The sequence below is a fragment of the Hoplias malabaricus genome, chromosome X2 (assembly GCF_029633855.1).
Source record: "Hoplias malabaricus isolate fHopMal1 chromosome X2, fHopMal1.hap1, whole genome shotgun sequence".
NCBI lineage: Eukaryota > Metazoa > Chordata > Actinopteri > Characiformes > Erythrinidae > Hoplias > Hoplias malabaricus.
The window spans coordinates 17,208,690-17,232,193 of NC_089819.1; the positions used below are offsets into that span (position 1 = coordinate 17,208,690).

The 23,504-nt window shown below is 38.3% G+C and overlaps 1 protein-coding gene across 2 annotated transcripts in view; it reads left to right on the plus strand.

The window, feature by feature from the left end:
- The window catches only part of LOC136676888 (ras-specific guanine nucleotide-releasing factor 2), a 67,263-nt gene that overhangs the window by 2,164 nt on the left and 41,595 nt on the right, over positions 1–23,504 (plus strand). For both annotated transcript variants that reach the window (XM_066654164.1, XM_066654165.1), the window contains exons 2-3: positions 17,684–17,790; positions 19,689–19,836. In XM_066654164.1, the coding sequence (XP_066510261.1) occupies positions 17,684–17,790; positions 19,689–19,836 (255 nt within the window). The remainder of the gene's footprint in view (positions 1–17,683; positions 17,791–19,688; positions 19,837–23,504) is intronic.

The window sequence follows — 23,504 nt, forward strand, 5'->3', positions numbered from 1 at the left end:
CTGTTTGTAATTATGTGTAATGTCCGTGGTCCAGCCCCCATTCTTCACACTCACATCCACAGCACCTTGTTAATGTAAATCCATGAAGGTATTCCAAGGTTGTAGGCTGTGCCTTTTTTCACCTGTCCACTACACAAGTGCTCACTAGCGCCCCCTATGAGCACTTAAAGCATCCCTCTGACAAATGTAGATTAGACCGTATTTTTAGGAAGGCTAATAACTATGATCAATTGAAAAAGGCAGTTTTCTTATCTTAATAATGTCTCATTTTCAAGCATCAAGCACCTTGAACTCTAATGTCCCAAAAAAAAAATGTGCACTTCTAGGAGGGATTTAGGAGCTATAAAAACCTTTGGGACAGCAATTAACAACATAGTTCCGTCTCATGTGAGACTGTGCCGACTTTTTCGTATGTTCACTGTGCAACATCATATCAGTTTATCATTAGTGTGTCAGCTGGGTGTTACACTGGTCATGATTTGACCTTGTATCTGAAGATTTGAGAGGAAAACATGAAGCCATTTCTTTAAGAATAGTTTAATAGTTGTTTAATGTTTTCCTTTGAAGGCACTTGTAACTGAATGTGGTCTATAAATTGATATTGACATAAATATACATTTGTAATTTATACAGTGAACTTATTTTATTTGACACATTAATTTGTTTAATTTGCTCACGGTTACTTGTTGTAGGGTGGCACACAAGTTCCCATAATAAATGCCATACTCCTGTTTAATGCACTTTTTTAGCAAATACTGGACTGCAGTCTGTCTGGTGTAGATTCTTTAATCATTGAACTGATTAATAGCCTTGACTAATGTTGGTCCTGACTAGTCTTTGAGTTAAAAATTCTCATTATTATATTTATAATTTTGTTTCCGTAGACTTTTTCCTGTGGCATTTAGACCTGATGCACTTTTTTACTTAGGGCAATACTGAATTGAGTCTTTGTAATTATTTTATTTATTTTGCCGTTTGCACAAAGGAGAGGTTAATATATCAATACAAACAAAAAAATCTGTATGTGTCCCTTTATCCAACATTGCATTTAATGTCCATATGTTTCAGCCCTAATATATACCATAAACAAATATTCCACATTCTACTTATATGAACAGATGCATATACCTGACTGAACAGACCGAAGTAATGAACTGATTCAGTGTACTGTTAATGTCCAGATCTGACCTCTCTCTTCTGCAGGAACACAGTCGCTCAGCAGTGAAACCTCAGCTTAATCACACACCCACGGACGCCCACACTGCTGTGTGCATGCATATCCACACACACACACAGATAAATCTAGACTGGTCCACAGAGAACACAGCCAATTATTCTGGGGTTCTGCAGCTCCCAGCTCCTGGTGATAATACATAGGAGGAAAAGTCACAAAAGACACTAATGTAAAACATTATGAAGAAATGACTAAATCTACCACTAGTATCTTTGTTGTCAACCAATGGGTTTCCAACAAACGTGCAAAATCATGATCAAGGAAATGGTTGGTTTACAAGGGCTTAAAAATGCCTTGGTTTATTTAGCTGCTGAAAATTTGGCAACTGCTGATATTACACTGAAGTGAGGCAGTTAAACTCGTGAAAAATGGGGAGCAACCAGATCCAGCAAATAGCTATTTTGGACCGTATTATAAAACACTAACAATACTTAAATAGACATTATATTAGGATAATAAAACAAGGGTTCCAGGAAGAATGCTAAAGTTGGTGAAATAATTACTGCCAGAAGCACATTGTGATGTTGATATTTTTTACTGGACTTCTAAAGTTCTAAAAGGTCATGTATTACAAAATTAAACGGGAAGGCAACGTGTAACATATAGATTCTGACCTATATTTTTCACCTAATGTTATGGTGTTGCAATCATATACAGTGTTTCAGATACAGTCTCAAATAGGTGGATTCAGACAGCCAATATTACTCACATCTTTAACTTAAGAACCATTCCCATTAACTTCCACTTTTAAAGCATTAAAGGTTGGGGTTTTTCCTTCTTGTTTGTATTTTTTGGAAATAAGAAATATGTAAAATAGTATATGTAGTAATATATTTTGATGAACAGATGTGAGCTGTAAAGAGTTGAATCCATGACCAGAGTGGGCAGTTATACAAGTTTGCATAATTAACTATACATATGATATCATCCATGTCTGTAAATGTCACACCATCGTCAGACCCTTAACACACATTCAACAGCTTTTGTAGAAGTGTCATGCTGTACTTTTACACATCTAACATTTTCATACCTGAAAAGGCTGCTTTAGTCCTATTAACCAATGAAAAAGACCATTGGCTGTTGGCTAGTTAATAAACACTATGTTTACTAAAAGCAACTAATCTTGTTTTCTCCAGTTTAAGATTCTATTTTCTCCAGATTCTGTTCTGCTCCATATAGTTAGCCTAAAAGCTAATTATAAGAGGAGATTTTCTGACAAGCAATCAATCTGATAATTAAGGACAATAGGCTGCTTAAAGAAGTTGAGTCTGAGCATCATCTTTAAGAGGCTCAGATCATAGGAGTTCATTAACTTTGTGTATAAAACTATTAACAAGATAGTATCATCTCCTCATTTTGGTTTTGGTTCCTTTTATTTGGTACTTTACCTATTCGAATGGCCAGCAGATACTGAGAATATTGAGAACCTTGTTATTTTAATTTTTTAATATTACTCCTCAGGTCACACTCAGGTTGTTTTTGAAATTCCCAGATTTTTGGTATAAAATCCTTAAAGTATGTATATATTAAATAAATTGTATGGCCATTTATCTCCACTAACCACCCAGCACCTAGAATTACATTGCAAGATGGTAGAGATGGTTAGCTCTCTGTTTGGTAATATATCTGAAATAAGCAGTTAGTCCTCTCTTTCAAGTGTGTTGAGCTGTGAAATGATTTTGTGTGAGCAACAGGTAGATAAATAGCAGTGTTTGAGTTCACATTCCTCTGGGGAAGTGTGATAGTCTCCACTGTTCCAGCTATTTCTGATTTTGGGAGACTTAGCTAGTGTGTGAAATTGGCAATAACTAATATTGGGAAGAAATTTAAGTAAAAACTAAATGAGAACACTAAACTTCTAGTGGTGTGTAAAACTCCAGGACTGATGAAACGTGAGCCCTTGTAAAACCCTCTTAGAATATAAATATGTAGTTTACTCTTATTTGTATCACTGTCAAACTATTTACAAACCTTGTACAATTTAACTGGTCATAATTTGTGTTTAGGTCAAATAAATATATCTTTCCTGGCTAATCTTACTTAATTTATAGCTCAATGTAGTGTTAAGATTTCAATATCCACCTACACACCTTTGCAATAACAGCATGGCCGAGGTGTATTTCTGGTTGGTTGCATTAGATTTTATCTGCATGGTGAGCGTTATTCTGAGCGTTCATGTCAGAGCACACAGATTTTAACACCTCCTTCATGACAAACTGACTGGCACTGTAAGTGTGATACATGCTTCTATTAATGATGCGTTTTTCAAGTTGAAAATTATAGCAATATTATTTTATTTTCAGCTTTATGCACCATGCACCATGGGAAATCAGAGGATTAGTAAGATATCCTAAAGTAATCATGTTGTAATAATTGTATCCTAAAACTATGAGTTGAAGGGTTTGTTAGTAAAGGCAATGGTTTTGCACAGAATAGCAAACATGTAATGAGTGAATTCTGAGTGGTTCTTTGTATGATTTAATTGATTAAACGTGATGTAATACCTGATATGTATAGTTCTTTAAAGGACCTATTTTAAATGGTTCTATACAGCATCAAGTCATATGTTTGCTACTATACTTAAACCATTTCTGCTAAGACTGTGTGCTAGAATGATTTTAGGTATATGTCAGGAGGATAAAACTATTTTAATTTAGTTACAGCTTTAGTGAAAATACAGATGTGAAAATGTACAGTATCGCAGAAGAAATAAAAATTGTAATATAAAAGTTCCTTAATATTTAATTTGAAGAAAAACAAGATATTATTTGAATAAATTTGGACCATTCCAATTGTTTCATTGATCAGGAATTCTGGAGAAATCCTAAAGATGTTATTTTAGTCCTACACACCCTTTATCAGACAGCATTAGTGCACAGTACAGTCCAGTCTGCTAGGTCACATGTCTAGCCTAAAAATATGTCTGTTCACAAAATGAATATGAATTGACTTGGGTAGCATTCTTAAAATTTAAAGTGTGATTGTTATTGAACATAATTCTACAACAAAAGTGAAAAGCAAGCGGTTTACTATCACCTGAGATTTTGGCCAATAGAAGAAGGCACTGGTGCACAAATTACAAGCACATGAAAGCAAAACCTCCCTCACACTAAGCTTATCTCTAAACCTAAAAATATGCTCCAGAAGGACATAAGTGATACAATTATATTTTTTCCACAGACCTAAGGTAAATTTCCTCCACAAGAGTTAACAGCACTGTTTCTTATCTTCTTCTTTGAAAGGGCACTGCCAGTGGCTAAGCTCTCATTTGAGAGTGATCGTAAAATAAGTACATAAAAAATATTGTCTGCTCACTGCACTGCGTCTTTTGCCAAATGTGTTCTAATATGGTGAAATTTGTGAAAGAATACGTCATAAAATAATATATGTAAAATACTTGCAGGGCGGCACGGTGGCGCAGCAGGTAGTGTCGCAGTCACACAGCTCCAGGGGCCTGGAGATTGTGGGTTTGATTCCCGCTCCGGGTGACTGTCTGTGAGGAGTTGGTGTGTTCTCCCTGTGTCCGCGTGGGTTTCCTCCAGGTGCTCGGGTTCCCTCCCACAGTCCAAAAACACACGTTGGTAGGTGGATTGGCGACTCCAAAGTGTCCGTGGGTGTGAGTGTGTGAGTGAATGTGTGAGTGTGTGTTGTCCTGTGAAGGACTGGCGCCCCCTACAGGGTGTATTCCCCCTTGCGCCCAATGATTCCAGGTAGGCTCTGGACCCCCCGCGACCCTGAACTGGATAAGCGGTTACAGATAATGAATGAATGAATGAAATACTTGCACGAAAATGATATGGTATACAGATCCAGAGCACAGACCTGAATTCCTATTTTGTGTTTAAAATAGTACAGAAGTAATCGTAATAACAGTTTACAGACACCAAAACATTCCAGCAGATCAATATATATGTGCTTAATAAGTAAGATTGTGACCACACTGGGTTCACTTACCTGTGTTTCTATGTCTCAGAGAGGAAAGTGGAAAGTAAATGACATAATAACACATCACTTATCACAGCCTTCACACAAACTTCAGAAGTGCAGCCGCAAATCCTAGGCGGGTTTAAAGATTATGGAAGATTACATGTATTTTGTTTTTTTATCAAGTCTTAACAGAGATGAGGAAATTACAGCCCAGCTCTTACAGAACATTACATTGTTTTATTTGCACTACATTAGAGTTTCTGAGATCAGTTCCGCTGTCATCCTATGCCCTGCAGAACAGTGGATGGTGGGTGTTTTTGTGCAGTTTCTTATTTTAAAGCATATTTTAGCCTATTTTGCAGCCAAGGTGTTGCACTGAAATAAAATTATTTCACACATAAATGCTTAAACAACAGTAGGTCATACTCCCTCAACTGAATTTCCTGTATTCATTTTATTTTCCGTAATGAGGGACTATGGATGTGAGGAAATCCCCCATAAACCCTGGCGTTTCACTGAGATGGCTCCTGTTGGAAAAATTAAAAGTGATACACAATCACCTGCCCTTTTTATCTGCGATATATTTCACGCCATGTGTTATTTTACTATTATTTTAATGACTCTGTTCTCAGCCAGATAGGGCACAATAATATTTTTTACAGCCGGAGCAGATGCAGTACGCTGAGCATAACTGAGTTAATAGGGTAGGGCCTGTGCTTGTGTCTGTGGAAAAATGAGTCAATCAGGGGGCCTGTTGCTCAAAAATGAAACACAAGGGATTGTTCTCTTATACCTCACTTATAATCTCAACACCTTGCATGTGCAGTATATTTAGACATTTTCAGTGCAAACACTGAGGCAGGCAGCAGCCACTGCTTATGTCACCTTTAAGTGTAACAATTTAAAACAATTTCTGCTTGTAACTGGAGATCACTCTTTCACTTCACTGTGGCAGAACTTTGCTCCACCCTAACACCCCTGGCAGGAATTTTGGGATTGACACTTACAGAGGATGTACACCCAGCTTTTTTACCTTGTAGCAAATAAACAAATCACAAACAAATTGCATAATTTTAGCTGGACATTCTGGCTTTGTGAAACAACTCAAATTTTAATGAATTGGAATTAAATTATATTACTGGAATTAACTGCATTTTTTCAGCTCACGTAGAAACAGTTTCACAATCAGTCATAGTTTACGAAAAAATCACATTGTATTTTTCATTTCTAAAACATATACCAACACTAGTCTAAAATGCAAATTAGACAGCAATAATGGACCAGTGTAGATGGTTATAATTACCTCAACAGTCAGTCCACAGTTGTACACTGTATTTTGCATATTTTCCCATCAATATTAAAGTCTTTGTTCAGGATGAAAATGCACTTTGCCACAGAGCAAAGAAGGATAAAACCTCTTCCTCTTCTCTAGAACTCAACTTGATTTGAAAGTTATAGTCAAATAAACAAATAAAATGAGAAATAGAAACTCCATGACACGGCTCCACTCTGCAAAGCTTATTGGTCAGCTTTTAGAGAGAGCTGGACCAGGCATGGTGTAGAATAGTGCTTTTATTAGTAAAGACATTGGCTTCATAATTCAGGCCAGAGGAGAAGCAACAATGTACTAACTGTGAATTGTTCTTCTTTTGGGGTCCAATTGAAAACGTGTCTCCCAGAATGATAACGTAACAAGAGAAGGAAAAACCTTATTACTTTTGAATGGAAGTGAAAGTAAAAAGATTTAATTCCAAGTAATTTTCGAGCATCTCTATTATTTTATTAATCATTACATTTTTACACATTGTGAAGGACAGCCGCGGAGTTCAAATGACGAAATAAACTAGAAATCAACAAAATGGGGTTGCATGTTTTTAATTGGACAGCGATGATATTTTGTATTCAAAATTGTGATTCCATTATTTTTCCTGCTTGTATCCAGTAGTTCTGATTATAGCAGTGCTGAACAGGATGAAGCAGTTACAGAATTTGAATGAATGAATGAACACAAGTCAACAACCAACAAGTGTGGTGATTCCATAATTCTTGCCAGAAGTTGTTCTTTGCAACATTTCTGTGGAGGGCTTGTGAGCATTAACTGTGCATTAAAGACTCTGCAACAACATTTCAAATGGGTTCGAGACTGGTATTAAAAGAAAGAAAGAAAGTAATGGTGATTTATTATTTGAGCATGCTTGCTATAAGTTTTGCAGGTACAGATGTTAAAGGGCCTCCTCAGCACTTGCCCTGTGACCTTACCCATGTGAAACCACTGCAAAACACATGTTTTTTTTTCTTCTTTAACATAGAACTCGAGCATTCTAAAAATGTCCAGGCTCAGGGCACTGGTGGGCATGCAACATTTAAATGAAGCATTTGGCTTATTAACATTTTCTGCCCTTTAGCATAACAGATGATTAAAGTTTATAGCATTGTATTAGTGGGTAACAGTGTGATTTAAGCTAAAATTACATATTTAAATGGTGAAGGGTAATGCTTATTTGTAAGAAAAATGAAATGCAGAATTAGCCACAAATAGGGGATTTCCTCAATCTAATTTCTTGTCCAACTAAGAGTACAGTGGCTTTGGAAATGGACTGGTGGGAGCTTACTCATCACCTCCCTCTCAAAGGAAACTTAACTTGCTGTTTACAGAAGTCTCTAACCTGATTCTTTGCACCAAGGAACAATAGAATCATCAAATTTGCAAAAATATTGCTTGTATGTTAATTTAACTCAAAGCCAAGCTGTAGATTCACACACTCATTGTGTGATGCAGTGTCAGACATTGTGTGGGGTTTTCACAGAGTAAAAACCTTGCAGTCTGACGCCAGTGCTGGATGTGTCCTAGGAGTCAGAAAGAGTCCAAATTTTATGTATCATCACCAAGGTAAGATATACCTCTCGCCAAAGTAAGTGGTCTTTTTTTAGGATAATTTCATCTGACTCTCCTGCAAACTACTGCAGTTCCAGGACATGACCCTGCTGCACATATTCCTAGCATTCAAAGCTGCACAACTATCGGCCTCCTCATTACCGCTCTCGCCCCAAACTGTGAATGATGTCACACAGAGCTTGCCACTGGCCGTTCCACAGCTGGTGCTCTGGCTCCATGTCATTACAACACTGCAGCAGGCAGCTTTCTGCTGCTTGAAACTGTTGCTAACTCAAACTAATGCCAAACAGTATTCAAGACCATGTGTTAGCAAAAGCAGGTTTCCCCAGAGGAACATTTTATTTCTGTAATTTTATTTATTTTATTGTTTAATGGCAATTCCATCTAAATTCCATTAGAGCAAATAGCATTAGACAGAATGGAGACACTTCTGGCTCAAATAAAAATGATAATAATTATTCACAGCTAACTAAGAAGGTTTGTAAGTGGCAGATGAGCAATATTCCCTCACTCTGAGAGATCTCTACTAAAACCCAAGGGGAGGTCCATGTGAGAATCCCTGGTTCTATTTCTCAGGAGAAATATCTGAGCTAGAGATTTCAGCAAAAGTCTTCTTTTTCCACTGTTGTCTGGGAGAAACTACAGAAATGTTAAAACTCTCTCTCTCTCTCTCTCTCTCTCTCTCTCTCTCTCTCTCTCTCTCGTTTTATCTCTAAATGTTTTTTTTTTTAGATATTAAGCTAGTAAGACCAGATCAGATAAGTCTTTATTGTACGCGATCACAGATATATTATTCCTGTTCCAAAAAGCTCCAATAATACTAGCTATAAATTAATGAATAGTTGAGCTGAATATAAGAGAGAAATTAACCTGAAACTTGTGGCCATTTCCATCCAGGACCCATTTTATATCGCCCTGGAGACCACCTCTACGATTGAACATCATCTGTGTTTAATTATTGATTATATGAGACTATTTCCAGAGCCCTGTCCCTTTTGGGGCCGCAGGTTCCACAGCACATATCTTACAGAGACTCTCATATATAATGGCTCATACAGATGATGTCATATTGATGCACTTGTTTATAATTAGCATGTAATAAAGCACTTAGTGCTCTCTTCACTGAAAAGGAAAAGGAGTCATCAGACTTTCTATTGATAGAACTTATAATTAAGTTTATGAAAAATCAGATGCCATTGTGTCACTTAACCCTTTAAAAATCCATCTTATTACATCTTTTTATATTTTATATTTTTATATTATATTTATATTTTATAAATACAAAAACTTAATTCATTCATCACATATAGATGTGTGTGGTAGACTGTTTTGTTACTCCATTAATAATTACATGATATGAATTACTATGATTTTGGCCATACTTAAACTGTAGTACTATTGGTATCAGTTGTGTTCTAGTGAGTATCTGCTTCCATTTCTGTTGCAAATAAGGACTCTTTAGATCTGTAGGTTATTTGGGAGAAGTTGGTGGGAGATCAGGAGTTAAGAAGCATTTGCTACCAGAAAAGGGCCTCCAGTGAAGGGTCTTGATACCACAATTATTCCCCTGCAAATTTCTACTGCCCCCCGCTTAAATTGTGAAGCCGTAAGTGAAACAGGCATAGTGGGACAAATTAATACCAGGAAATTGAGGCTAGGGGCCAACAGTTCCTGCTGATCAGAGGCTGAAAGACCTTTTCCCATGTGTGTGTGTGTGTGTGTGTGTGTGTGTGTAAAATGGTGTGGTCTGTGAGTGTGTTCCTTGAAGCTATGACAGCAAAGAAAGAGTTTGAGACAAAAATGCTTCCATCTGCTTCTCCTGGGTGGTCAGGCTGAAGCTGCAGTGGCCTCCTCATCCAAACGTTGTGGTCTTTGTGTGCTTATAAACTGGCCATAAGCCCATTCAGTTCTGCAGTGTTCAGGCTCCAAAGATCTGCCATTCTAGTGAGCCAAGCTCCTTATATGATCCAATGCAGTGAAAATGAACATATTATTATTCAGTTGAAGATGGATTTAATCTTAACCAGAAAATAGATTGTTGCTACAGTGTTTGGCAGCCGAACTGAGGCTGAGTTTTTTTCTGAGACCTTTTTGTTCATTTAGTCTTTGCTTTGGTCTCTCATGACCATATAAATTTCAGTTTTGTGCCTGACTTTGAATTTGTATCTTGCATCTGAACTTTGGTGTTTTGTAAAATTCTAAATCTCTGCTGGAAGTTTGCGTTATGAAATCTTATGTAACACTTATGTGTATCTATCAATGTTCAATGAAATGCATAAATAGCGGAAATTAACTTAAACATACAATGAGGAGGAGGTAAATGAATAAAAATATGAATTAAAATATATATATTAAATGTAGCCTATGCTCTCAAGACCATGTTGCCATGGAAATGAGATTCACTGGTGAAGTGCCAGAGTTTGAAAATACGTTCAATATTTGTTAAGAATTGTTATGCAATGGTTGCTCTCTCTCTCTCTCTCTCTCTCTCTCTCTCTCTCTCTCTATCTGTCTATCTATCTATCTATCTATCTATCTCCCCCTTTATCCCTGTCACTCTCCCTCTCTACTTTGCTTTTTCCCTCTCTTTCACGCCTCTCCGTCCTTCTTTCCCCTCACTCCTCTCTCTTTCTCTCTCTCTCTCTTTCTCTCTCTCTCTCTTTCCCTTTCCCTCTTTCCCCAATGTTTCTCAATCTCTCACTCTCTTTCTCTCTCTGTTTCTCTCTCTCATTTTCCTCTAACTGTCTCTCCTTCCTTCTGTGAGCTTGGCAGATCCACAGCTCAAATCATTCAGCTGGATATGTGGAAGTGTGAGTTGTAGAGCGGAGGCATTGTGGGTAGGGAGGTGTTAATGCCGATGTTATCTCCCCCTTAGCCTGTAACATGGTGATGGAGCCTGGAGCACTGGTCTGTTGTTACAGCACGGTTCACTGCCCTCTAATCCAGCTCAGGACAGTCAAGAAGTATAAAAGAACACTGTGTGTGTGTTGGTATATTGTGTTTTATAATTAATGTCTGCCCATGAATAGAAGGTCTTAAGAATTTTCTTTGCCATGTGACATGCCTCTGTTTGAATAAAAGACAACATCATCTCATAGTTACATAGTGTACACTGAAAAATGGGTTAGGAAGTCACTCACTCTGGGTAGTGGCGAATAGGAAGGACACCTCACATTGCTAATGTGTAAGAAATGCTTTGATTGTGTCAGAGTCTGTCTGAGCAGTGGAAACTTGGAAAGGGTTGAGGAGAGTCAAAATGATAAGGGCTTTGTTGAAACTAGTTTCTGTGTTGTGGCTTGGTTATGAGCACCACACAAAAGAATCAAAATGATGTGAAATGAGGAATAGATTTTAGTGGTTTATTAAAATGATAACACTCACACCTGTAGATCCTGACTAAGGGTATAATAGGGACTATAGGATCTTATAGACTTAGGGTGTAATATAGACCTGAATCTTAAGAACTGGGGTGTTAATAATTAGGGGTGTAACAGGCACAGGAATCTTATGAACTAAGGGTGTAGCAGGGAATAGACTGTTATATACAATAGAAAATAAATCTTAAAGACTAATGGTATAGTAGGCACTAGGATTTTAAGGTCTAGAGGTATAGTAGGGACTAGAATTTTATGGATTAAAGGGGATGTCTATCTTGGGGAAATGATGTTGTCTGGTTTGTTTACAAAAGAATTGCCACAAATACTCGATTGTAACTGAAGTTGTTTAATTTTGTAGCACTTTCGGTAATGCAATTAGCCGTCTCCTGAGTTTGGTGACATTTCCACCTTAAGTGACTTAACAGCAATAACAAGTCAATATTACCCACCTATGGAGCAGGAATAAAGTAAACATCCTCATCTTGGTTCTTGCTTTTAGAGGTCTATTCGTTGTCTAAAATCCTCCAGATGCCTTTTCTGCCATTAGCAGGCAGAGAGAGAAGGCCTAGCACACCAGACTTTTTTACTCATTTAGGGATACTGGGGCTTTGTAAACACATTAGACGGGAGAGTTTTAGCAAATAGTAAGGAAACATTTTTTGAATTTTATAAAAAGTTCAATCATGAACATTGCCTTTAAACAGATGAATCAAATGAATATGTTTAGCAGGGACTATCACACAGACTGAGGTTAACTAAGGACAATGACTTGTAAGGACTAGAATTATCCAGAATCAAACTGACCTAACCATAATTACATACAGTTTTGGATGCCTTGGAGTTTTTATTAAATGTTTATTAAATCTAGCTATTCAGTTAACTAAAGGAATAACATAAAACCTCTGCAGTTATCGATTTATTGTGTTTCTTACTTAAACACAACAGAGGTTTGTATTTGTATTGAGTTATTCAGTCAGCCAGGGGAGATTCTTTGGTCACTGTGGGTGAATCTAGTTGGTCTGCCTTTTCAGAAGAGCTAATGAGTTAACATTAAGGCCTACACACTAGAGCAAAGGTGTTTATCCATTGTCCTGGAGGGCCTTTGTCCAGCACAGTTTAGTGATTCATCTGATCAAACCTGATTAAACTCATCTGTTAATGTCTGGGCTTGGTGAGGTTGCTTGAGCAGAGAAAGAAACTGAACTACCCCAGTGTATGGAATGAAGAACGCAGTGTTAACTCTGCTTAAATGAAAACCTTAAATGGGTTTTCTGTTAACTCTTTAAAGTGCAATTATGCTGAAATCAGAGGTTGCGTTTCGTTATAAGAAGATGAAGAATATAGAAACTATATACACACACACACACACACACACACACACACACACACACACAATTGTAAAATTGAATGTATGTGCACTGACACTCAAGATGCCTTTAAAACAGATTTGATGATTAGAACTACTCCAGAAGGGGGTCTGAGATACATTTGAACCACATGTTTGATAACCAAAACACCTGCCAGTAAACTGAAACTGCTTCCTTTGTTTTACAACACTGAGCATGTGATCCGAAATGCTTAAAAGCAACAGGGACACTACTTCAAATATCAAGGCAGCAACCATTTTTAGCACAGCACAGGAAGAGACTGAATAAATAAAAACTGGTTACGATGTCAGTGTTGCATTTACATAGCACAGTAATCAGATTTAAGTCTGACAAACAGGAAACACATTTGTCTACCAATAAATGAACATGGCTAAAATCTTATCAGGATACAGTGAAGATACTAGTCACATGAAATGTAAACAAGGCCTAATTGTATTATTTAATATATTATTGTTACAAAAAGACAAGTGACTTCTGTTGCCAACATTGTTCAAGCTGAGACATCTTTTTTGCTAACATGCTAAAGCTGATGTTGAGGCGGAGAAACAATAACAAGATATTGCGCTGACAAACGTGTATGTGGCTCTAGTAAGGGCTTAGAACGCAATGAGTTCTCAGCAACATGTGTGAAAATCAGTGGGTCCTCATAGCATTAACCTCAGTGTTAGCTCACGTTTGTGGGCATGTTGTTAATCCAGCTGTTTCTTCTAACTGTAAGATGGCGTGGGCACCTGCTGCCTGCTGTTGCACACACCTTACCCCTGTTTATGTGAGTGGACAGACGGAAAATCATTTCGCTGCAATGTTGTACTTGAATCTGAATCTGAATCTGAATCTATTCATGTCTTCATGTCAGTATATTGAGGTAGCACAGGAATCTTAGAAGTATTTTTTTATGGTCCTAGTTAATGCTAGCTTCTGTCTTTTCAGTCACATTGTTTTTGTATGTTAAATATCAGACAGATATTTTTACCACATATGATTAAAAATAAAGCTATTGTCAAAAAAAAAAAAAAAAAAAAAAAAACCCTGATAAGGCCACGATGTTTCAGTTATGTGAGTCATCAACTGAAAAAAACAATCCAAATGCTCTCCCAAGTATGCTCTTCCAGTGTCTTGACAGTATTAAATAAATATGTGCACCAATTACCATAACAGGTGCTTGTTAGATTTATAAGTCAAGTGAATGCTGATATCATTAATTGCAGATTTACATGTGCCTGCTTAGTCAGATGCTCATGCTTCTTTTAATATTTTTTAAACCTATTTGGGTTGGTGAATGAAAGCTTGTGAGCATGATCAAATTAGTCGGATCCTGTTAGTATTTTGGTGCACTGAGGGCTTGCAAGACATTGTGAAAAAAAAAAAGATAAACATATTATGCTCTATTAAGCTCTGATGGGTGATGTGTGCAAACTTGTTTTGACAGTTAAACTCGCTGCTGTACTTGAGCGGCTGTGACTGTGGAGAGCTCTCTGGCCTTGAAAGCATCCTGTTGCTAAGGAAGTCCATAGCAGCAATGTAGTAATCATATTGTGTGTCATTGCTGTACATAATGCACCAAAGACCTCACCATGACTAGTTATTCAGAACACTGACATTTATATTAAACATCAGATATGAAAACCTATGCATTTCCTTGCTTGTACAATTTGTAAAATAAATTGGGTAAAAAATGTGATATAATAAAACAGCTGTATCAGTTTCAGGAAAACAACTCAATGATGTCAGGGAGGTGGCAGAGTCTGGATGCCGTGGCCTTATGGTTTCAAAGCAGCTGAAAGGGTCAGAAAAGAGTGTCCAGGCCCAGGGGCAGCCAGCCTGAGAGATTCTAAATAGATCTAGTGAGGGTTATGTAAGACCTCTCATGCATGTCTGTGCTCCAAAACAGTAAAGCATTAATCCTCTCAACTTGGCTTTAGCTGCAGAGAAGTGCAGCATGTATGTATAACATGTACAGATAGCTGTAAACAGGAGAAGGAGCATGCATGTGTGTATGCAGTATATGAAGATAAAAAGGCATCTCATCTCATTGTGTATTTTTTTGTTTATTTTTTGCAAATGTTAAAATGACACGTGTTCCCCCACATGAACATAATTTAAATTGTACAATAAATTAACACCACCCCCAACATTTATGGAATTGCTCTGTAAATATGGCTATTGAGCCATGCTGGTTAAACACATAAAACAGACCATATAGAACAGTATAACATTTTCTGTGCAGTGAAGTTTAAGAACATTGATCCTTGTGATTGTAATAAACCTTGCGCAATAGTCTATGCCCTATTTCCTGGGTTTAAATGGTGGCAGCACTGATTAGAACAAGGTCACAGTTTTGGTTTTTGTAACTTTAGACATCAACAAGTTTCAAACTATGGACCAGTTCACATAGTATAACATATTGTTTACACAGTGTTCTACACATTGTTCCCTGACACAGATCTGATGAAGCGGTCTTGTATTGGGATTGAAACATATCATGATTTGTCTTTGGAAAAAGCTTGTACCGCTGGATCCTTCTTGATTCTGCTCTTTCTATGTATAGTTAGGTAACACTGATATGTAATCCCACACAGTGTAACCTGGCATCACATTAGAAGGCTAGTCCTGGACTGCTTGCACACAGATCAGTGTATATTTCAGCTCAGAACATAATTCATGGAAGGCAATGTTACGCTTTTCAAGAAGCTGATGTGTGTTATATTTCCCGCAGTGGTGCACTCATGAGAATTAGAGGTGTCCGTTATTTAGAGCATTCTATGGCAACTCCTGTCAGTCAATTATTTGCATCTGTGCATGTAGACATTTTAATTTACTTTTTCCTTATGAAATGAGGTGTGACGTTCCAAAAAGTTCCTGTTTCCTCAGAAAAATATTGGATCAAGACAGTAAAACTGATACAGTCTGCTAAAAGTCTGGAACTATATTTAAACTCTGTGTTTGTCTTCATTTACCAGTAAGACTTTTCATACTTAAAAACACTGGTAACTGAAGTTAGAACCATCATATTAGCTATAGAGCTAAACATTTCATTGTGTTTGGATATTAATATTTGTTGTGCATATTTGGTGTGTGGAAAAAAAAATCCAAAGGAATAAATGGTTAAAGTTTAAACTAATGTCTAGTGCTGTAACACACTTAGAGTGCTGTTCTGACTACTTTTATGGTTACTGAGCTTGAGCTTGTATTCATTTGGGAGCTTCTAATTTACAATCACTAGGAAACTAATCAGACAGACTGGCCACATTAGGCTTGTACTTTAATAGCTGCATGAAATAAAGTCGAGTGCATTGATAATCATAATTATCCATTCCATCCATCCATTATCTGTAACCGCTTATCCAATTTAGGGTCGCGGGGGGTCCAGAGCCTACCTGGAATCATTGGGCGCAAGGCGGGAATACACCCTGGAGGGGGCGCCAGTCCTTCACAGGGCAACACACACATTCACACCTATGGACACTTTCGAGTCGCCAATCCACCTGCAACGTGTGTTTTTGGACTGTGGGAGGAAACCGGAGCACCCGGAGGAAACCCACGCGGACACGGGGAGAACACACCAACTCCTCACAGACAGTCACCCGGAGCGGGAATCGAACCCACAACCTCCAGGCCCCTGGAGCTGTGTGACTGCGACACTACCTGCTGCGCCACCGTGCCGCCCTAATCATAATTATTTACATGCCAATTCAGATGCCAGTCAGATGAAATTGTGATGATTTTGCTAGGCTTAATGCTGCAGTACAATGCAGTTTTGTATCTGAAACTTGGAGTTTTATATTAATCTTCATCTAAAAAGGACCACAACGATTTTTGGACTACAGTGTCCTGATGTCCTTCTCCCAGTTGTGTTTCTTAGTTGGAATATTGCGCTTTTCTCCACAAACTCCACAGCACCTAGAATAGCATATATTTTCAAGCCATTTGAAGAACTGGGATTGTATTCAAGAAATAATCAATTTATTTTATTGTGTTGCGTCATCTTTGGGACCTGTTGCTTTTGGTCAGTTGAAGAACATAGTGAGGCTTTGAAAGCTTCTGGTTCATATGTTAAAAGTTGCCCTCATTTTCACACCATCTCTTCTCCCTCAGGGCAGAATGACAATAGCCAATTCAACCTTCCCTTCCCCAGCTGTATTTATTTGCCTGGAAATGGCCCCAGGCTGCACTCCTCATTCACTGCTTGCATGTGTTCATCTCATTTCCTCTAAACTATATTTTACCAGTAGGTTCATCACTCTCAGTGCTGCATCAGACAGGGTAATGTGTTCTCTGTATATGGAGAATGATCAAATATTAGTAAATTCTATACTCATTGCTATTTTACCAGTAATGTTCCTTAGACCACACTCCAAGCACACAGTATTTTAAAGTGCTCTACGATCATTTGCTAAACTGAACCATGTGAAATTTTATTTGACTGCTGATGATTTTGCTTTCCTTAGAAAAGTTTACTTTAATAGAAAAAATTGTTTCTGGTGACAATTAATTAAAGTATAATTATGATATAAAATAATAGATCACAGTGTTATCTCAGAGCATTCACAAAGCATTTTAAAAAATGCTATTAACTGCCCTGTTCACACACTCCATGCGTGCATATAAAGTTATAAAACCTGTATAGAATTCATTGATTTTAAATGCACATAAACTATGGAATATGGCTCAAGTGTTATAATATTGTATTGTACAAGGTACAAACTTGGGTGAACAGTTATGTAGGGACCCTATAAGCTTTAATGCATTTTTCTCAGCTAACATTTTTATGTAATCAACACTTCTTTTCCACATTTAGTAACAGCTACACTCACCTTCAAGCTTATTTAATTTGTGTGTGTGTGTGTGTGTGTTTTCACAGCACTATTTCCTCATTGTGTTTGGACACGATGGACAGAAGCCCCTGGAACTGCGCACTGAGGAGGAAACAGAATGTGATGAATGGGTGGAGGCCATCCAACAGGCCAGGTACACTTTCATGAGTGTGTGGGTGTCTCAGAAAATGCACCACCCAGTAGTCTTGAGGACATCTGTAAAGGTTGCCTATACTGCAAGCACCAATCTTTATTGAAAAACAGGCAAATAAATACTGTGTGTATATGTGAACTTACCTGAAGGGTAGACTTAAGTTCCTTTGATTTGGGCATCTGTATATTAATGTAGCATTACATGTAGCAATGTAAAAATCAGTTTATTAATTTCACAGTGGCACAACAGGCAGTGTCCTGTTGCACAGCTCCAGGGTTTGGTTTGGATTGGCTACTCAATTATGTCCATAGATGTGAGTGTGTGAGTGAATGTGTAAATGTGTGTGGTCCTGTGAAGGACTGGCATCCCAGTCAAGGTGTGTCCCTGCCTTGTACCCAGTGATTCCAGGTAGGCTTTGGGCCCACTGAGACCCTGAACTGGATATGCAGTTACAGACAATGAATGACTGAACGAAAGTTTATTAATGAAAGCACTTGGCATTCTCTTGAGCTGAAAGCAGAGCTACTTTGGCAATGCTAGTTTGTAAAGAAGCAGTGGCTGGACTTACGTGTGTTAGAGGAAGTTTGTACAAACCTAGCTAAGAAAAACCTTGAACAGTACGTGATATTACACCAGTTAGCATGTGTGCTATACATACTACAGGCTAAATACGGCTTTCAGCTAAAGTTCATATTAAAGCCTTGTGATTGAATCACTCCACAGACTCCAGACTTGATTTAGACTTGTATGTAGCCACTTATATACATCTCAACATATCCAGCCATGCAGTCCAGTCACATGTGTCTTTAGCCCCAGTTTTAGTGACTGAAGAGGCCATGGACAGTTCAAAGTAGGGCACTATTTAATGATGTGTGCATTTACTGCTGTCACTGCAAAGCAGCCTTGCACCTCATAAACAGCACTGAGCTTGACAGCTCTGTTCTTCCCATTTCTCTCTCTCTTTCTCTCGCTCTCTCTCTCTCTCTGTCTCTCTCTAGGACTCTAGAGAAAGCTCTACTGCAAAACAATTAACTCCTGCACAAGACATTGTTATTACATCTTTCTCTCTTGGGCACAACTAGTTTATCAAGGAGGGATATGTGGTATTTGTCTTTTTTATCAGTTGCACAGTGAGGAGCAGGAAGGACCATTACAGTTATTGTGTCCTCAACACAGACAAATATAAACACACACAAACGCACACACACACACACACACATGCGTGTATTCAGGCCATCTGGGATGTGAGTCTCTCTCTGCTGTCCGCACTACTCCTAGACAAGCTCTTTACAGTGGATCTGTGGCGTTTAGATTTGGGTTGCATCACTGGTGCGATCCTTTGGAATGAGACGGATTAGCGGGTCACTCCTGAACAGATGTGGCTGTGAGCAGTGAGACTGACCCCTGTGTTCTCCCTCCACAGTCCCACCAGCATACATCCCCCAGCTCCACCACTCAGCACAATAAAACATAGTATTAATGTACAGCTTCTTTTCCACAACATTGCTGCTTATAGAATAGAATAGAATAGAATAGAATAGAATAGAATAATTTCAAGAACATTTTATTTGGCATCGTCACATTTCATAATACACCAAAACTATTACGATTATATATTAAGCTTCAGAATTATTACTGTTACAGTATTTGGATGATATTCTTCTGCATTCCATAGCAAGCATTTCCTTAATGCAATACACTACCACTGCATTACACGTGGTACACATAAATACAAACAAAAAGAATGTGTGAGAAATAGCACATAATTACATTAAATTTGAAGGAGATATGTATATTGTTCAAAGATTTTGGGAACCAAAAGCTGCGAGAGACATGGGACTGAACGAAAACTTTATAAGAACAAGTATTAATATTCCCCTTTTTTTCTTCCCCTGAAGTTACTCTGACATCATCATCGAGCGAGAGGTGCTCATGCAGAAGTACATCCACCTGGTGCAAATTGTGGAGACAGAGAAGGTGGCAGCCAATCAGTTACGAACACAGCTTGAGGACCAGGACACTGAGATTGAGAGACTCAAAGCAGAGGTAAACATCACCTATGGCCTGTGCCTCAGTGTGAGCTCTACAGTGGTACACTGGATAATGGACTTTGGCTGTTGTAGTCTATGGCTGGTTTGTGTTGGCTCTGTCATGTTCTTGACGGTTCACGATCTTGCTCTGAGAGGGTTTCCATGTGTAGTGAAAATAAATTTGATTTGTGATTCATCCCTGTGGAACTGCTTCATTACAGCCGCTACACACACTGGTGCAAAAATAGTAAGAGGTCTACTATTGCTTTTTTCCCATTACTGCCCAAAGGAAACGTGATTTTTTTTTATGTCATTTTACCAAAGCAGGTGCTCATATTTAGTTACATTTTGAAAGACATGGACAAATAGAAATGCTCTAAAATGACTTGGAAAAACTTATTTTAACATTTTAGTGTATGTTTCCCCTGTTGTAAAGTTACCGTACATGTTTGGGGGTGTGGGAGTTGGATAGTGACAGTATAAGATTTAATAACATAAGGCTGTCCAAACTTTGACAGTAGTAACAAATTGTTGGGTTTTCGCATGGGTTTCCTCCCACAGTCTAAAAACACACGTTGCTAGGTGGATTGGCAACTCAAAAGTGTCCGTAGGTGTGAGTGAGTGTGTGTTGCCCTGTGAAGGACTGGTGCCCCCTACAGGGTGTATTCTACTTATCATAACTGTGATAAGTAGATCACAGTAGTGTAAATCTCTTTCTCTGCTGCTAGAATCCTGCTGTGATGTGATAAGATGAGATGAGATGAGATGAGATGAGATATGAGGTGGTTGCTGGGTTATAAACCTCCTCCTGTCCAATACTATGATGCCATAGGGAATAATCCTTCCCAGTGGGTTAGTTCTGGCACCACAGGGACAGAAATCAACTCCCATTATTTGCATTACACGATCAGCAATATGTTATTGAGCAAATGTCAGTGCAAAGCTCAGTGAGCTCATGTGTTTTAGCAAAGCCAGGGCCTGCTATGTCCATGATAAGGCTAAAACTTCATTTGAGGGTGGCTTCAAGAGAGCTTAGTGTAGGTGTCGGAGCAAATTGCAATCCATAGTACTGCAGTCTGCAGCCCTTCAGCTCACATGTTAAGGCAAACATTTGACTTAATATCTGTAACTTCATATATTCAAACATCAGACGTATGCATACACATTTACTCTAAGTATCACTTACTTCAACTATTGCTTGATACAACTTAAAAAAAATTTTTTGATTATGCAATACAATTACGTATTAATATAGTCATAAATATTTTAAGTAAATATTTAATGTTGTCTAAACTTATAGTGTAAGAGTTTTTCTAACTTAACTATTAATTCATTCATTCATTGCCGGTGTAATGATGGAGCAGGCAAGATGGCAGGATGCAAATGCAAATTTGTTTTAATGGTGTCCATGACTAAATGATAAAGACACGTGACCGTGAGGCAAGATTACACACTAACAGCAAGAACCACCATTAGAAAGATACTGCAAGGCAACCACAAGACAGATACAAAGAGTATACACATGCATACACAAGCACAAGGGCAGGTAACAAGGAACACCTAGGAACAATATGTAACCATGGTTACTGACCACTCCCAGGTGAAACACATGAGAAGGGTGGAGCAAAGGAGGAGCTAAAAGCAAAACAAATCAATGACAGGAACAGGGAAGTTCAACAAGAATAGAAGAGAGACAAAAACAATACAGGGAAGGAAAACAGAGCAAAATAAGACAAGGTGTTACAAAATACACAGGACAGAAGCAAAACAGTCCGTAACCGCTTATCGACTTTAGGGTCAAGGTGGGTCCGGAGCCTATGGAGAGAGATTAGTCTCAGTATACATGCGTAAAACACAAGTCACAAATATGTTTCACTATTCACAAATGAATACATCCCAATCTGTGTCTCACAATCTACAATTCGTCCAAACACTTTTAAATTTAAGTTGTTTGCCTGCTGGCCACATTTGTAGATGAGGCTGCATTTGTGTGTGGATCAAGCATTGATGTTAATGTTAAAAGAAAGTCTCCAATTCCCAAAACCTGTGAGAGGAAATAAACAAAAATATGTCACGGAAAACAGGCGAGTGACTTGATCCACAAATGCAGATTCAACACTTTATACATACGTTTTAAACTTGAGACTGTGACTTTACAAATATATACAATGTAAATGTAAACAAATGTATTTATTTTCGCATAAAACATTCACTCACACACTCACTTTTGAGTCACCAATCCACCTACCTTGGACTGTGGGAGGAAACCGGAGCACCCAGAGGAAACCCACGCAGACACTGACAGAACACACCAAACTCCTCACAGACAGTCACCCCGAGCGGGACTCGAACCTACAACCTCCAGGTCCCTGGAGCTGTGTGACTGCAACACCACCTGCTGCACCTCTGTGCCGCCCTAACATTTATTCATTTGTCAAGTATTTTGAGACTAATCTCTCTTCATAAGAGCCTATCCGGAATCACTGGTTGCAAGGCAGGAATACAAGTCCATCACAGAGCACCACACACTCACAGCTATGGGTAATTTTGCATTATCAATCCACCTATCCACATGTGTTGGAACTGCGGGAGGAAATCAAAGCACCAAGAAGAACCCACGCAGGCACAGAGAGGAATTCTGTGACAGTGACACTGAAATAAGCCTGTGAATGTATCCACAAGAAATTTACTAACATTTGCAGACTTCAAACCGTCCACCATGTTGATTGAAAACTGCTTTACACTGGTTCTATATCTGTGACTTCAGATGACATGCTCCACAAACCTCATAACATTTAATTTCATTTATACTCTACCATTTTCAGTTATTTTAATTTCAAACCACAAACAGGACTCTGCTAAATCAGAACTTTACTGTTTCACAAACTCAAAAAGTAGAAATTGTTGAAGATAATTGAATTGAATTAAACTGAGTGTAACTTCTGAATATATTTAAAGTTAGAATCACTTAATTCAGTTTATTGTGAACATCAAAGTTTACGTTGTGGTTGTATCTTATCCACTCCAACCAGTACAACACAAACCAGCACATTTGTGTCACTGCAGTGCTGAGAAAAATCCCCCCACGCAAATAATACACTGATAGGTCTGGAGCCACTGTTGTAGCCACTGTTGTTTTTATGTTGACCACTTCCTTGTGTCTGCACTCACTGTCCATTCTCTCAGCTCCACTGTCCATACAGGGATCAATCAAGGTATGCAGAGCAACAGATGGTCTATACACCTGCGTGGTCAGTGGAGCTGAGAGAATGGAATGCAGAGGTGGTCACAATATTCTGTTATCTCTATGTATTTATGCTACATCATACAGCATTTGATTTGTGTGTAATTTCATTACTTTGTTTGAGACAAATATATGTTCAACAGTTTTGAGTTACCTGCGGCTCTCAGTGTGTGTGACAGCAAGCTAAAAGTGTGATTTGCGTACTGACTTAAGTGCTTCTGAAGCCTCTGTGATTGAAGAGTTTAATGCTTGGAAGCTGAATAAAGAGAAGAGTTAGTGTGTGTGTGTGTGTGTGTGTGTGTGTGTGTGTGTGTGTGTGAGTGTGTGTGTGTGTGTGTGTGTTTGCCTCTCTCCTGAGAGTGAGAGCACCTGCACAGCCTCTTGGTGACCCACATTCCTGGCTATCTGAATATTCATAGGGGCTAGTATGTATATATAAG